The sequence below is a fragment of the Artemia franciscana genome, chromosome 3 (assembly GCF_032884065.1).
Source record: "Artemia franciscana chromosome 3, ASM3288406v1, whole genome shotgun sequence".
Lineage (NCBI taxonomy): Eukaryota > Metazoa > Arthropoda > Branchiopoda > Anostraca > Artemiidae > Artemia > Artemia franciscana.
Window position 1 is genome coordinate 24,121,403 of NC_088865.1, and position 17,173 is coordinate 24,138,575.

Consider the following 17,173-nt stretch of genomic DNA (forward strand, 5'->3'; position numbering starts at 1 on the left):
CACCAAACGACGTCATTTGGAAACATGAGTTATATTTTCTGATGTTTGATAAAAAAAACGCTTAGATTCTGACGTAGTTCCAGTAAGCAAAGTCTTCAATGGCTCTAGGGGTGCAGCCAGTAGAGGAAGTTTAACTTTCCCTGAGGCGCAACACATTCCCATTGTTTCACCATTAAATTTCAAGGTCTTGCAGTAGGGACAAATTTTAGACATAGTCCCGATTTGAACACATCTACTATAATCATCGACTGGGCTGTACCTGAATGCCATGCGATAATTTTCACGTTGCTCTTGTGATTCCTCGGCACGCTTTCTTTTGGCATTATCTCTTGAAGCCGCGAGCCTGTTTTCACGTTGCTCTTGTGATTCCTCGACACGCCTTCTTTTTTCACTTTCTCTTTTAGCAGCAAGTCTGGTTTCGCGTTGCTCTGGTAGTTCCTCGACACGCCTTCGTTGACTTAAATTGCACATTCCTAATCTAGCATTATCTCTTGAAGCCGCAAGCCTGTTTTCACGTTGCTCTTGTGATTCCTCGACACGCCTTCTTTTTTTACTTTCTCTTTCAGCAGCAAGTCTGGTTTCGCGTTGCTCTGGTAGTTCCTCGACACGCCTTCGTTGACGTAAATTGCACATTCCTAATCTGGCCCTTTCTCTTTGAACCGCAAGCCTGGTTTTGCTTTTTGGTAACATTCTATAACATTGACAGTTGGAGAAATCTCCACGTGTCAAGCTTGCTAAAGCTCAACAATTTATAATAAACCTCAAATTTTAAGTATCTTTTTAAGGTTTTTAAATGACATTAATCTATTGTCAAAATATTTCGAAATATTTATGTAATTGCCAGTTTTTACATTTAAACCCTCAACACAAAAATACATACAAATTATTTTTAAATATGTAGAAGATATAATCTGGCGTAACAGACAAAGTGTAACAGACATAACACACAAACAACTTATTTTTATATATATAGATCCCAAAATAGTGAGACCCATTGGTTTTCTGTAGGCCATAACAATTTCAACAGCTTTTGTTGCAAGAGGAGTGTACCCACCAGTGTTGGCCACAGGTGGGTTTCCCAAACATCTGTTAGCACTAGTTGTAGTAGTTTTAAGGTTAAGCAGTTCTTTTTTCATCACGAATGTTCCACATTATCACTAATGCATAGCACCTTATTTAACAGCATCTTCTTTGCAAACAACTTAAGTGTCATTATCGACGACTGCTGTAGTTGAGAATTTTCTCAATAAAATAACTGCAAGGGACTTTAATTTACATACGATGGTATTTTGTTCCATTTCAAATTTTGAAAGCTTACTACCGACGACTATATGGGCAAGCAAATTTTGGAAGACAATTGTGATTGTACTACAACCACAGCTAAATATTTGCTAAGCTGATACACTCCAAGTCAAAGGAATGAAACTCAAGTTTGTCTATGAGAAAGAAAGAAAGGAAGGAAAAGATCATCATTTATGATGCATGGCATAATCATTAAGCTAATTGCAAAATGATGACTGTTTTTGTTACATTAACTACTCTTTTTTTGAGCTGAAGACGAACGACTCATTTTTGATAGATTGGCACAATAGGTATATATGTGTACATTTTTTTGTACTAGCCTAGTCGTAAATTATTTATTTATAAAAATCAGAGATAAAATTAAAAAATACAAATCTGCCAAAGTTCAGAAAATTTCATGATACATCCGAAGAAACTCGAACCTTTAGTTCAGCGTTAGTTGCCTTGTAAAAAAAGAACTCAGCTCTTAGCATTTTTATAAAACTAAAACAATAAAAAACAAAAAAGATTACGAATGACCTCAGAAAAATTCACGTTGGGTTTTAGGAAACATGAACCCTTATTTACGCATTAATTAAAAAAACGCGTTAATTTTCCTAATTCTTCCCGGTAACACTGCTCTTTTAAGAGAGTAAGTCTTTTTTTCCTACTACGCCATTTTAAGGCACCATAGACTCACTTCTACTAACTTTTTTATTTTTTAGAAGGCACAAGATGGCTGCTGACATACCTGGACTTTTTCTACGAAAATGTCGACTGAGTTGTTCAGATTTATAAGATGCAAAAACTTAAACACTAATTTAAGGTGTGTCTTCTGCGATCATCACAGTAATGCAGTTAATGTCATATTTTGTTTCATATCGCTGTTATTAACATTATGCTCTTTTTTTAATCTTACACTATTCTTACTAATTTCACTAGAGTTGAGCATATATACAAATTATTTAATGTATACTATTAGCTGTTACACTAAGCAATAAAAGAAAATGAGAAATGATAAGTGTAATAAAAAAGCTAGACTAAAATCATATGGGGACGACCATTCAGGGACGACCTGCTTTTCGAGTTTGAGATGTTTTATTACTGAAGTCGGATCATTGAAGCCAATCATTCTAGAAGGATGAGTTTTTAGATAAAGACTACACAATATCTGTATATTCATTATTCCCTATTTGGATGGTTTATTTTTGGCCCTATTTATTCCGTTTTTTCAGTTTCATTAAAAAGATATTTCGGACATTTTTTTTCGGACTCCGGTTTTCATCTATTTCATAAAAAGAATACATTAAATAAATAATATACCTGAGAACGAATTCTACTTGAAAAAAAATATCGAATTGAATGACTAAATACCTTTCCAACCATGGAGCGCAAATTTTGGTCGAACTTTCCGTACTCTTCACGTAAAGACTGAATACCAGTCTGTATCTCATTTTCTTGACGCCATAACTCACTGTAAAAGCACAGGTGTAATTACATTGAGAAGGTAATAAAAATGCTAAAGAAATTGCTATCCTCTTAAACACTATAGAGAACTAATCAGATGTCATGTTGCCTGGTTCTGATCATAAGCATATTCGTGTGTAAAATTACTGTTTGCGTCTATTTAGCAAATAAATAACAACTGAGCCCCCCCCCCTTCGCCAACAAAAGAAGAATCAGCTTTTACCATCCTTCTTTTTATGGCACTTGGTATTAACCAAGTGACATATAGCAGTCGCCAATTCTGTCGGTCTGTCTGTCGGTCTGTCTGTCGGTCCCGGTTTTGCTACTTTAGGCACTTCCAGGTAAGCTAAGACGATGAAATTTGGCAAGCGTATCAGGGACCGCACCAGATTAAATTAGAAATAGTCGTTTTCCCGATTTGACCATCTGGGGGGGAGTGGGGGCCCGGTTAATTCGCAAAAAATAGAAAAAATGAAGTATTTTTAACTTATCAGCGGGTATTTGGATCTTAATGAAATTTGATGTTTGGAATGATATTGTGTCTTAGAGCTCTTATTTTTAATCCCGACCGGATCTGATGACATTGGGGGGAGTTGGAGGGGGAAAACCTAAAGTCCCGGTTTTGCTACTTAAGGCACTTCCAGGTAAGCTAGGACGATGAAATTTGGCAAGCGTATCAGGGACCGGACCAGATTAAATTAGAAATAGTCGTTTTCCCGATTTGAACATCTGGGGGGGGAGAAGGGGCCGGTTAATTCGGAAAAATAGAAAAATGAAGTATTTTTAACTTATGAGCGGGTGCTTGGATCTTAATGAAATTTGATGTTTGGAATGATATTGTGTCTCAGAGCTCTTATTTTAAATCCCGACTGGGTCTGATGACATTGGGGGGAGTTGGAGGGGGGAAACCTAAAATCTTGGAAAACACTTAGAGTAGAGGGATCGGGATGAAACTTGATGGGAAAAATAAGCGCAAGTCCCAGATACATGATTGACATAATCGGAACTTATTTGCTCTCTTTGGGGTAGTTGGGAGGGGGGGGGAGTAAGTCTTAAAAATTAGAAAAATGAGGTATTTTCAACTTACGAACGGGTGATCGGATCTCAATGAAATTTGATGTTTAGAAGTATATCGTGTCTTAGAGCTCTTATTTTAAATCCCGACCGGATCTGGTGATGGGGGCGGGGAGTTGGGAGGGGGAAACCTAAAACTTGGAAAACACTTAGAGTGGAGGGATCGGGATGAAACATGGTGGGAAAAATAAACACAAGTCCTAGGTAGATGATTGACATAAACGGAACGGATCCACTCTCTTTTGGGTAGTTGGGGGGGGGGGGTTAATTCTGAAAAATTAGAAAAAATGAGGTATTTTTAACTTACGAATGGGTGATTGGATCTCCATGAAATTTGATTTTTAGAAGGATATCGTGGCTCAAAGCTCTTATTTTAAATCCTGACCGGATCTGGTGACATTGGGGGAAGTTTGGGGTGGGGAGACCTAAAATGATGGGAAACCCTTAGATTGGAAGGATTGGGATGAAACTTGGTTGGAAAAATAAGCAAAAGTCTTGCATACGTAATTTACATAATTGGAACGGATCCGCTCAATTGCGGGGGGGGGGGGGTAATTCTGAAAAATAAGAAAAATAACGTATTTTTAACTTACGAAGGAGTGATCGATCTTCATGAAACTTCATATTTAGAAGGACCTCGTAACTCTGATATCTTATTTTAAATCTCAACCGGATCAAACGTAATTGGGGGGGGGGGGGGCAGTTGGGGGGACCGGAAATCTTAGAAAATACTTAAAGCGGTGAGATCAGGATGAAACTGGATGGGAAGAATAGAAACCTGTCTAAGATACGTGACTGACATAACTGGACCGGATCTGCTCTCTTTGGTGGAATTGGGAGGGGGAGGTAATTTTGAAAATTGAGGTATTTGTAACTTACGAAAGGGTGACCAGATCTTAATGAAATTTGATATTTAGAAGGATCTTGTGCTATAAAGTTTAACTTTAGGTTCTGACCTTCTCACAAGTGCCAAATGAGCTCTTGGCTCTTCCGACCTCGTCCAAATGAGCTCTTGGCTCTTCCGACCTCGTACCATATGAGCTCTTGGCTCTTCCGACCTCGTACCATATGAGCTCTCGGCTCTTCCGAACTCGTCACAAGTGCCATATGAGCTCTTAGCTCTTGTTTTATTATCCTATTGCATTTTCCTTACGACAATTTTGAACAAATGGACTGCAATAGAGAGGTCAACTATTTAATATTGAAATTTGATCACTTTTCGGTATGGTTAGCAAAAATAGATATTTTCATTACAATTTGTAGAGGTTAGACTGGAAAATTAATTCTTCCTCTCCTGGAATTTGAAAAAAAAAAAATCTACTTTTAAAGTGACTGTCGTTTCACTGAGTAGGAAATTCATCAAAAAGACAGGTGAGAGTAGAATCTCAAGACAAAGAAAACAATAGAGACATGGCACTAAGAATCTCAATTGACGACATACAGTCACATATTTCCTATTACTAGGAATTTATTGCTTGTTTACTATTTATTTTTGGCTTTACTGATTATTGGCAAAAAATTTTTTTAGAATTACCCAAAATTTTTTACCTTTTTCGTACATTTCGTACAATTGTCTAAAATAAGGAAACTACACATGAAACACCTGTAACACGAACAATAACATTACAAAAATCCTTTCCACCAAACAACAGATAATAAACATAAAGTTCACTTTTGCAAGAGAAAGCCCCTTTGTAACTGTTCTATATTCACAACTTATCTCTTAATTGATCATGAGTTAATCAAGAAATGATGATATTAAGACGAAATGGGAGCTAATAAAAATAAACTACACATGGCGTTATTTAAGTGGGTTCTGTTCAACTGAAGTATGCGAACTGATAATTTGGACATTCAAGCTGGTCTCCAAAAAAAAGAAGAAAAACCTATCTAACCGTACCTTGTGAAATGCTCAAGCTTCATTTAAATTTTACTATATCTCAGTAGCATAACTGGTGATAATAGCCGAAAACACTCTTGTCACTTACTTATTGGGCTTCTGTTGTGAGTGTTTTTTAAATCTTATTTCACCTAGATGTACTATATATGGCTCCTTTAGTCTTTAATTCACACTAAACCAATTTCAAAGCACCAAAGATTCAATTCTGTTATATTCCTGAATTTCTTTTGATGTTGACTTTAATATCTTTTCGCTTTAGCGATTTTAGATATTCCTAGGTTTTTTTTTGTTTTTTTTTACGGAGGCAATTTTGGAAGACCTACTTTGAAATATAGATAAATTGTCATTTTTGCTTTCTCTTTCTTTGCTTGACTGAAATGATAAATGAATGCACCAAAACACATAGAGTAAGTAATTAAATTTCAGGAAAGGTATTTTTAAGAAACCAGCAATGGACTTTGCATATATCTTTTAAACAAATATCCGTAAAGTAAAACATGGCAGAAGTCCCGTCTTAGTATGGGATATAATTACCGATATCATTTTTTTTATAACAAAAACTGATTACTTTGTTTTCATGAGAAGAATTAACAAGTTAAACATAACTTGGCCAAGTTTGCAACAAAACCAGACAATAACTGTTGTTTCATGAAGGATGCTATAGGCTTACCCGATTAAAAAATTATGCAAGATTGATGAGACGGACAAAGTTCGGCTTCTCCTAGTGTAGTTTCTTTAAAAATGCTGTCTGTTTAAAAAAAAACATAACTATAGATGAGGTTAAAGCAGGCATTCAAAATATGTTTATCAATCTCTAAAAGAAACATAAAAAAATAACATTAAGACCAGTGTTGCCATGATATAATAGTATTTTTGACGAAAAAGTAAAGAGCAAACATAACTGAGCAGAAATTGTCATACATTAGATATATCATCTAAAAAGCAGGAACTACCAGAAATGAAATTAGACAAAACTCAAACGAACAGAAATTACAGCAAACGAAGAAGCGAAACTATATAGGAAAACATAGTGCCATAAAAAAAGTGATTCCACATTCCCCCCCCCCCCAGCGCACACGTCTATCTCCAATCTAAGAAAAAAGAACTAAACATTAATACAGTCCCAAATAGAGGAAAATAAAACGCTCAAACCCCCGTTCTTACATCCACGAAAAAAACAATCTTAAGGCCTACACATCAAACAATGGTCCTTAAGCGATCCCATGGAAAACCGGCCTTTTAATCTCTTAGATAAAATCATAAGCAGAAACTCACATTTAAAAGAAAAACATGGCAAATACAAAAACAGACCTTGCAGATCTCCAAACCACTTTCACCATTAATGACGAATGTTTATCTCATACTCATGACAATCACGCTCAAATGCATCAATCAAACATTCAAGTGCGTGCATTTTGACACAATATACCCAAAATAAAAAGAGCTCTATGAGATTCAAATTATTCTAATTTTGAAGAGGATACAGTGAATTCAAGCGTGCCCAAGAGAAGACGAACAGACTGAACAGTAGCAAAACAAAAAGGCAGAAAATATTAAAGTCCAGTACATTGAACAGAAAAAATTTTTGACTTTTAAAGCTTTATATATTCCGAGCAATTTTCGATTATATACGATGTATATACCTTGAAAAATTAAGAGTCTTGTGGATTATTATTCCTAGATGTTTCGCAGACATTGCACCCTTAATACCATAATATCCAGCAAATAGTTCTTTTAATCAGGGATAATAATTTTGTAAGTTGGAGAAATGTATCTGACAATCATGTCATAGCAAAAAAACTTACTTTTTCTCACTGGAAAGTAGATCCTTTCTTTTCTTCATCTCATAAAAAGTCTTGTTATGCTCTTCAATGCTTTGACGATGAGTGTCCATTTCTGTTGTCAATTCCTACGGAGACGAAAACAATGTATCAACTAAAGAATCTAAGCAATTAATTCAATAGGTTTTAATATTTTTCCACTTCCAAATTAAACTGAGAAAAGGCCTTTTTTAGCCCCAAATGGGTCTAAATTAAACTTCTCAAAACGGACAATAATACTAATTAATGATATTAATGAATCTTTATTTCTGAAGCATGGGCGCTCCGAAAAATGAGGAAAATTTACAAGATGCTTTCCAAAGAAATTGCCCACATATTGTTTTGGGTACCCAGCTGACTGACCGTATTTCAAACAGTAGCCTGTACAAAAGGTAAGGTTCCATCCCGCTTCCTAGGGCTATAACGAGAGAAAAGTTGAGATGGCTAGGGCACGTAATGCAGATGAAGGATGCCAAATTGCCAAAGATTGTCCTCTTTGGCCAATCGTCCAGGGCTAAACGGAAAGCTGGTCATCCATGGTTAGTTTTGGAGGATGTCGTAAAGAAAGATCTAAGGGAAATATGAACTTTCTGGGAAGGTGTAAAGAGGGAGGCTTTGAATAGATTAGAATGGAGGATGAGCGTGCGTAGCTGTGTTAGCCTCAGGCGGCTTGGTGCTACTGTGAGTTGTTAGTAGTAGTACTAAAGGATTTACGGATATTTGTAAACACGCTATTTGTCATAAGAAAACTAAAAAAAAAAAACAACAAATAACTAAAGGAAAACGGTTAAGCCGAGCATTAATCTCATAAGAGAAACTTAGCATAAGTATTTTTTTTCAATGGAGACATGATTCATATGAAAAAAAAATCAACAAAAGAAAGCATGGTCATCAGTTTTACAACTTTCTATACGCCGCTGCATGGTGCATATCCCTGTTTAAACAAACCTAAACCAATTCTTTTCTGCAAATACCTTCGTCCCGGTAGGACAGGACACCATTCATTTTACTTGTCATTAAATTCATTCAAACACATGCCAAATATTTGATGCAACTAAGCTTAAAGATGCAATTCTACTAAAATCTAATAAAGGGTGGAATTGTCCATTAGATTTTTTTCTTTCAATAGGTTCTTGACAAAAGAATTAATTTGGATTCAGAAAATGACTCAATTATCTGTTACTAGAATCTCGAAAGATATTGGCTAAAATTTAATCGAAACAAGAGAACTAATTTGGCTTTTAATTCTTCACATGAAGACCTTTATAAAATTAAATCACATATAGGAAGTATGAAACAGCCATATTCTTGTAATTCAACACAGAGTACAACGCCTCTGTTGTAACACCGAAGAAGTACTAAAATAGAGTCATTCTACAAAGAACCATTTGTAATAATCAAACTAAAAAAAATTCTAACAGTTATCGACAAAATGAATTGAAAATCAATATTCACAAAACTTTTAAAAAGCTAACTTTGACACGGAGGCAAACGAATGTCATCCTTTGAAATAAAAAATTCAATTTTCCACTCGTTCCATAAGAGAAGTAGTTCAGTTACAGTCCAATATTCGAAAAGTGGTGTTATGTCACCAAAAACTTGCATCTTTTCATAGCGACACCCTTCAAAGATCAAATTCTCTTTTACTGTTATACCTATATAATCTCGTATGACCAATGGAGTGTAATTCTACTAATAAGATGCAGTTCTAGGTCAAGAATGCAAAATTAAACAAGGAAAGCAAGAGTCTTTCAACAATTAATAAATGTACTACTACCAGATGCAAAAAAATCAAAAGCCCTAAACAAACAAATGACAAAGTATTGAAAATGAGTCAAGGAAAGAGTGCCCGACAGAAATAATCAAATTTATAGTCCTTTGTCTAGAGTATAACATATACTGAAACAACAGGAAAATAAGTTTGGCTGGATATGTTGAAGCACTCCTCAAATATCACTGTGAGCTATGCTAGTCTAGCAAAACAGTTGTGCAGAAAGTTTCCCTTCTCTAGTTGCAAAATCTTCTATATAGCGTACATGTTGCGGCTCGTCCCATGGCCAAGACTCTGTTAAATATTCCTCTTCTATCTCGCCTTTGTTAAAGCTGAATCCCCTTAGATTTCTACTCTTCCTCTTTAATTCCATAATACTTTGAGGTCTCTTTTTATGAGTATAACAATGCGTAAATACAATCGAAAGAATTAAAGATTTAAAAGTTTATTAGCCAACGATTGTATGTAATTATCACACATTGTAGAACGCCTACACATATAAAGGCCATGGCAGGAGAGGGTTCCCTAAAGACCATAAACTGATCATAAGAAAATACTGAAGACTACAGTCCCCAAAAAAAGGAAATGGTAGGAGGTGAAGAATACAGCATTGGACTTTTAAAGTGGTGTCAGTAGTATCAGCCCCAGCGTTGCTGATATCCGTTTCATGGCCCTTCAGTCAGGGAGTGCAATTGGGGTTGGGGGCTAGCCATCCAGTGGATTTGCACACTCAACTTTCCCCAGATTTATCAGAGTGCACGTTTAGACCTAGACTGACTCTGGTTGAACTTCCAGTGAGGAAGATAATATCCACTTGAGTGGTTTTGACTTAATTCTGACTCGGATATCGACTTTTAACAACCTCATACAGAGACAGCATATAGTTAAAAAAAATTACCTCAACTCTGCGCTCCAGTTCTACTTTTCTATCAGAATCCTTCCGAATTGCATCTTCCAACTTGTGGATTTGTTCTTCTTTTTCTTTAATTGCTCGATTCAAAGCTCTGTAAAATAAAATAGCAAAGTGAGCAAAACAAGGATGATATGAAAAGAGTGAAATAAAAGAAGAGAAAGTGAAACAAATATAATTTTAGTAAATTTGAAATAATTAATATGACACTATATTTACCGCTTAAAAAGCGGGTCAATGAGAAAGATCTGACAAGCGTTTGTGCACATAAACGAGTCAGTATCAAATGAAGGGGGTTTAGCATGCATCACAATAAACAAAGCATAGGAAAATAAATGACAAAAATGGAATCGTTTAATTCCAGCTACGATTTTGTTATTGAAAACATTTACTTTTCTCAAAACTACTGATCAAAATTAAATCCTTTACTTCTACCTATTATTTTGCTACAGGAAACATTTATTTTCAACGGAACTAAATAACCAAAATCGAAGCGATTACTTTTAGTTATAATAGAAAATGTTTAATTGTTCCAAAAAAACGACCAAACATGAATCGTTTAATTCCAGCAACAATTTTGTTATATGCAACGGGAAGATAGTTACAGGAATGATTTGCTAAAAGAAGTAAGAAAATTTTTCGTTAAACCAAGATAAAATAAAAGAAATTCAAAAAACTAAAAACAAAAAAATAATAGCGGATTTGACTTATTAAAAATTTTATCAGAACTTCAAGAACTGCTGCAATACTTAGTTTAGCAAATAATTTGAAATTTCGCTTATAGACGAATCAAAAATAATTTGATTTCAGATATATTAGGCTACTGGTAAAAAAAAAACCGGTAAGTAGATATTGCTGCACGGTACATAATGGTTGAATATCCACTAAAGAGTTCAAATCTTCATATAATATATTTAAAATATGATAATACTATGCTAATTTTAAAATTATACTATAATTGTAACGCAACAGCAAAAATACAACAATTATATAATATTAGAAAAGAAGAGAGGCGAGAATCGCTATTTTATCCTTACTATGGAGACTATTATACAATTAAAACACCCAATTACGAAAGTCCCAATCCAGCAGATATGTAGGATTAGATGGACCCAGGTTCTTTTTATTGTTTTTTTTTTTTTTAATTATTATTATTCAAAAGTTACAGGATAGATGGAAGAAAAAAGTGAATTTGCGTTATTTCAAAGCTAAATTGAATTAGTCCTAAATTAAAATAAGGAAATCAAAAGTAGCATTAATTTGATTACAAAAATTTTCATATAGCTTTTATCGTGATGGAAAATTAAAGAGTCAGAAAGAAACAATCTAGTTACCTAAAGGTAGCTATTACTGATTATTTGATTCCAAGTTATTATATTTGATTACTTATTCTATATCTAATCGGATTTCTCAACCGAGGTAACACGGAACACAAGAGAGGGAACTGGTGCTAAAGTCACATTCAGAAGCATTCATGCCTTTGGGAATTTAAAATACTTTCCCAGATAACATTTAGTTTGTTTCTTGGAAAAAAAAGACAGTTCACAATCTGCAAGTATATGCTCTTAAAGAACTCGAATAGCACGCTTTCTGTCCAGTACTTAAAAGAAGAATAAAATCTAGTGGACTTACCTGAGTTCACCCTTAATCCAAACATCTCTGTCTTTCTTTGATGCAAACTGACTTCCACGCCCTTGTCGCGCGTATAGCTCCTTCCGCTTCTGTTCTTTAGTAGTTAATCTAAAATTGAACAAGTAGCAGCTATTACCAAGTAGCTGCTGTATAGGATGTATAAAATACATCTTTTTGCTGGGATAGGGAGTACACTTTCCCCAATAGCAAGTAAACACAACATTATATAAAAACTGTGTCAAAGATGGTGAAACTATAGGGGACTGAAATCCACCCGCAATGAGAGAGACTTCTGGACGTTTGGGACGTTTGGGACTAACGTTTGGGACGTTAATCTCTATAGTAAAGGTTCTTAAATATGACTTTACCCCTAAAGCATAAATATTTCCAGCGACTAATATTATCAAGACCACAACGGCGTCAATTCTAGAAAATTAGGGGGGGGGATTTATTTTTTTAATCTAGGGAAGGGAATAATTTTGTTTTGTTATTATTCATTCTTTTCTATGAAAATACAAAAAAGCATTTTTCAATGAAAATGACAAAAAAAAATATTTTCAAAATCTAAGGGGGGATGAATCAAGGATGGAGAGACAATGCCCCCTTTCCACTTGACATGACTGCAAGGCCACAACTATATTAAATCAAAACTTAGCCACATTGAAAATTTACACGTAAATTTTCAAGTGTATGGATATTTCATAGCTATAGCGTCATATTCAAAATTTCAAATATGCATAGTCTATAAAATAATTTCTTAAGAACAAAAGCTAAACCTATGATGCCAAGGTTCCGGCTAATAATCTATTAGAAATTATTATATGACTCATTAATACTTGCTACACATCATGCAGTGCCCTTCAAAAGTCTGGCAAGGTCATTTAGCTATTAGGTCCTTAACTAATACATGGTACCGATCACCAGAAAAAGGGATTTAACTTGTGATAAAACACATTTTTTAAAAATTGAATTAGTAAAAGCGGTGCTCAAGTAGGAAATACAGAATAACTAGGATAAAAAGAACAAATACTTTTCAATCGTCAAAAAATGTCATAAAAATAAACAGCCAACTATTCAAATTATAATACGCTGGTTTAGACAAAAAAAACCGTCCCAAAATGCAAATTACGCTTACTTGTGAAGATAATGCTACAACTACCGACATCAAGTTCAATATTACATCATATTGCAGCTTCAAAAAGCGATAAAAGAATTTGCTTTTCTCTAAACTAAATACATACAAATTTACAGTGCAAAGAGCTTACCACAATTAATTTCAAGGAAAAAGGTGAATAAATCAAACTATATTGTTGTTACAATAGTTCGTTTTAAAAATTATTCAACCGCAGTTTAACTTTGATTTGCTGTGATTTCTTTTTTTTTATTCTAGTTTGTTTTTATCGATGTGATTCATCGTCTAAAGGATGAATTTCCTTACAAACCTTGCATATGGTGTGCTATATGGATGTACATATTTTAATTCATATTAAATCTTTACGTTGTCATTATTTTCTTTTTTTGACAATTATTTATAATTTATTTTTTTCTAGATTTATTTCTTTACAGTATTATTGATAATTTTTACCACCCTAACATTATGACAGGAAGACCACTAAGTCTGGTTTATATTCAAAGACTGGTGGTATGGTTAACACGCTAGACTTGAAATCCTTTATCTGTGAGGACGGGGGGCCGAATTGTGGTGTCACCGGTTATTTGGTTTGGATCAGGGGTCAGTGGCGTGACTCTGTATGCTCAGCCAGAGTCAACCAAGCTCTAAATGGGTATCTGGAGAAATCTGCGGAAGGTAAACAGGAAGAGTGTGCAAAAGGCACAGAATAGCTGGCCCCAAGCCCCACATTGCACATCCTGGCTGAAGAGCCATAAAACGGAGATCAGCAGTGCCTGTAGGGACTCTGAAGTTCAAAGCTATATTCTTTACCTTTCATCTTTACCGGACAGATAACATGTAGTTTTTTTTTTTTTTTTTTTTAAGATTTTCCTTTGTGTGAGTGTTGTACATATACACAGTGAGTATAAAAAAAAATCCATGTAAGTAAACAAGAACATCAAAATATAAAATAAAAGAATATTGCCTCGTAAATAAGGGACCTATCCCTTTCGCACCCTCCTTCTCCAACATGTTTAACACGTGCGCCCAAACAAGGGTGAATCCCATCCTTTTACAATCTTGCTCTACAACGAAATTAAAAGGTTTAACAAGAAACAAGACTTGTTCTAGTTTCCTTTTCGTTTTCTCTTTTGTTTTTATTATTTTTTTCTCTTCTATTTTTTGTTCATTTTTGTTAGTAGCACACCCTCGCAAGTGACGCTTTTGGTGTGCTACCGACTGATTTTGTCTGTGTTATTTCTTTTTTATAATAAATTAATATACTACTACTGCTAGCCTTTGAAAGGAAAACATCTCTCGAAGCGATATTGGGCAGCTAAATTGGTGTGGCTTCATTTTGACATTTAGTGCAAGGAATTATTGAATAATGGAATTCTTAAACTAATGGTATGAAATACATTTTAACTTTCCTAATTCACGGCTGATTTTTCTCACCTGCTATGAACCAAATGCACTCAAAATTGGCTATTGATCTAGAAGAGGAATCGTAATGCAGTGTTGGAAACAAGTGAGATAAACTTTTGGCACGATGAAGAGGAATAAAAAAAAACTCACAACTTTGCAATCGCCTCTTCTTTCGCTTTCGCTTCTTCATACTTCGGTTTTAAAGCATTCAGTTCATCCGTCTTCTCTTTAATCCTGTTCTCCAAATCCTCAAGTTCCCGCATTGCACGATTCTATTTAAAGAATAAAAAAAATAGAATTGACGGAAAATACGAATGAATCGAATCCTACCCGAGTAGTTAGCAAGCTAGACTTGAAAACCTTTGACCGTGAAGACAGGGGTTCGAGTCTTGGTTTTGCTGGTTACATGGTTTAGAAATAGGGTCAGTAACGTGACTCTGTAAGCTACGCCAGAGTCAACCCAGGTCTAAATGGATACCTGGAGAAATCTGTAAAAGGTAAAACAAGGACGGTGTACGAAATCACAGGTCGGCTGGCTTCCAACCCCTTCATTGCCCTTCCAAGCTGAAGGGCTATGTAACGGAAATCAGGACCACTGGTAGGGATTGTGAAATCGAATGCTGTGTTCTTTTTGTTTTGTTTTGTTTATACATACTTGTACCTCAATGGTGCTATAACGAAAGGTTTTAACTTGAAAAAGGATTGGAAGATTCAAAGAAGCTCACTTTTCAGCTTTCACAAAGGCATTTGATTGAAAAATAGAAATACTGACCAAAATCGCACTGACTTTCCATCAACGACCTTTACAATCATTATCACATTTCGTCCATCATCATGGACGAAAGGGAGTAGATTTTTTGCAATGGGGCTTTCCAAGGCAGCAAACAGACAAGATTAAGATTTTCAAAACTGGATTTTACTGACCCTATATTCAATGGCTGTTATCAGCAGAAGAAAAAGATAATTTGAAAGAATATAGGCTATTCAGTTAATTCATACTAAATTTTAATAGAGGCACCATATCAAAAACTACCCCAACAAACAACAAAAATAAGATCATCTTAGAAAAATTTTAAGTTTTTTTGGAAACCTACATATGTAATTATACAGTTTTGGTAGCAACGGGTGCCAAATTTAAAAAAGAAAGATAGATAAAAAATCAGCAACAAACAAGCTAAAAACATATGGCACAAAACAGGACAGAACAAGTAATTCAAATCTAGTGAAAAAACACCTAGATATGTAACTATGCAGTTTTAGCAACGGGTGCCAAATTTGAAAAAAAGAATGATAGATAAAAAATCAGCAACAAACAAGCTAAAAACATATGGCACAAAACAGCTTAAGAAGATGTGGCATTCCTTTGAAGGTGTAGTTGTCTTAATTTATCAACAGATTTTTAGTCTTTGAATTGTTACGGATTAAAAGCGTTCTCGAATTTAACTAATTAGTTTTGCTCATTTATTTGGACGGTTAAACCGTGGCAACGCTGATATGGCAATTTTGAAACAATTGAAAGAGAAATCTTAAGAATTTGTAGTTTTCAGCTACGAATAGAGGGGAAAATTTTCTTATTTTGATGTCCTTGGTATTTTAATGGCTAATATGTAAATCGGGGTTTGAGAAAAAAAAATATTTCAAAACAGCTTTTTAATTACTTCAGCCACTGTTTAACTAGGTAAAACGAGATAAAAAAAAAAAAAAGCAAAAAAAAAAACAGAGAGAATACACGAGAGGAGACTAGATCACGATTAACAAGTATAAACGTTATAAAAAATATACAATAGACAAAAGAAACAGAAAAATCAAGGATTAAATGAATTAACTTACCTAAAACAAGATTTCTTGATAAATACCATGAAAACAGAAATAATTTGCCTTTAGGGATTTCAACGCCGTAAAACTTACACGATAAAAGGATAATGAAAATTTATAACCCATGGCTACGAAAAGTAAAAAACTAATTCAAGAAATGAAACTTTATTCAGGAAGTACAATAGAATAAGTTTTATTGGCCAGAGAAAACGGCCTTTTACGAATACCAGCGATAAGAAGGATCGTGTTCAAATAAAGGAGAGGTAGGGGAAATGGGTTTCTTACGAAAACCAACGAGAGCTTAAACTATGAACAATCACCAGTGTTTTGGTTTCTACTTTTTTTTAAATCGATTGTTTTCTTAATTACTCTTAGGAAACAGTTTTTACTTAAGAAAATTTCTTTGTACTTATAATGTAACCTTTTAGACTTTGTTGAAATTTTCAATCCCGACAGTTTTGGGATAGAACTTTCTAAGTCTGTGGATTTCGACAAGATTTGAGCATTTTGGAAAAAAAAAGTTGATTAAAGCAGCTTACAGTACAGTTTTGTATCCCAGAATAAAACACTGCAATCATATCTTTATCTTTTATTAGCCCCTCATTTACAAAGCGATATTTTTAGGGGTTTTTCGTTTAAAAACGAAGTCATTTGGTAGAGATTATGGACGATAAATAAATCCTCATTGCAGTTTTGAAATAGTGTAAATATATTCATGGATTAAAACATGTTTTAGGCATAAATATTAAAAAATAACTCGTTGTCTCTGTAAGGTATTCAGATCACATTTCAGCTTATTTATTTCACATTAATATAAAACTGCTTAGGAAGGTTTTCTGGAGGAGATTTATATGCTAAATCTAGAAATGGGATAGATTTTTTTTTTTTTTTATCTACCGCCAAAACTAAACATTCAAGCTTTTATCGTCATTTTTAAGGAAGGGGGAGGATTCCTCAAACCTGTATC

General features: G+C 34.4%; 1 protein-coding gene across 1 annotated transcript in view; it reads right to left on the bottom strand.

Moving 5' to 3' along the window:
* Positions 1–17,173, bottom strand: part of LOC136025057 (structural maintenance of chromosomes protein 3-like) — a 94,233-nt gene that overhangs the window by 51,445 nt on the left and 25,615 nt on the right. Inside the window, exons 8-12 of the mRNA XM_065700738.1 lie at positions 14,542–14,663; positions 11,856–11,963; positions 10,212–10,317; positions 7,528–7,631; positions 2,656–2,755 (exon numbers count right to left, since the gene is read on the bottom strand). Of these exons, the coding sequence (XP_065556810.1) occupies positions 2,656–2,755; positions 7,528–7,631; positions 10,212–10,317; positions 11,856–11,963; positions 14,542–14,663 (540 nt within the window). The remainder of the gene's footprint in view (positions 1–2,655; positions 2,756–7,527; positions 7,632–10,211; positions 10,318–11,855; positions 11,964–14,541; positions 14,664–17,173) is intronic.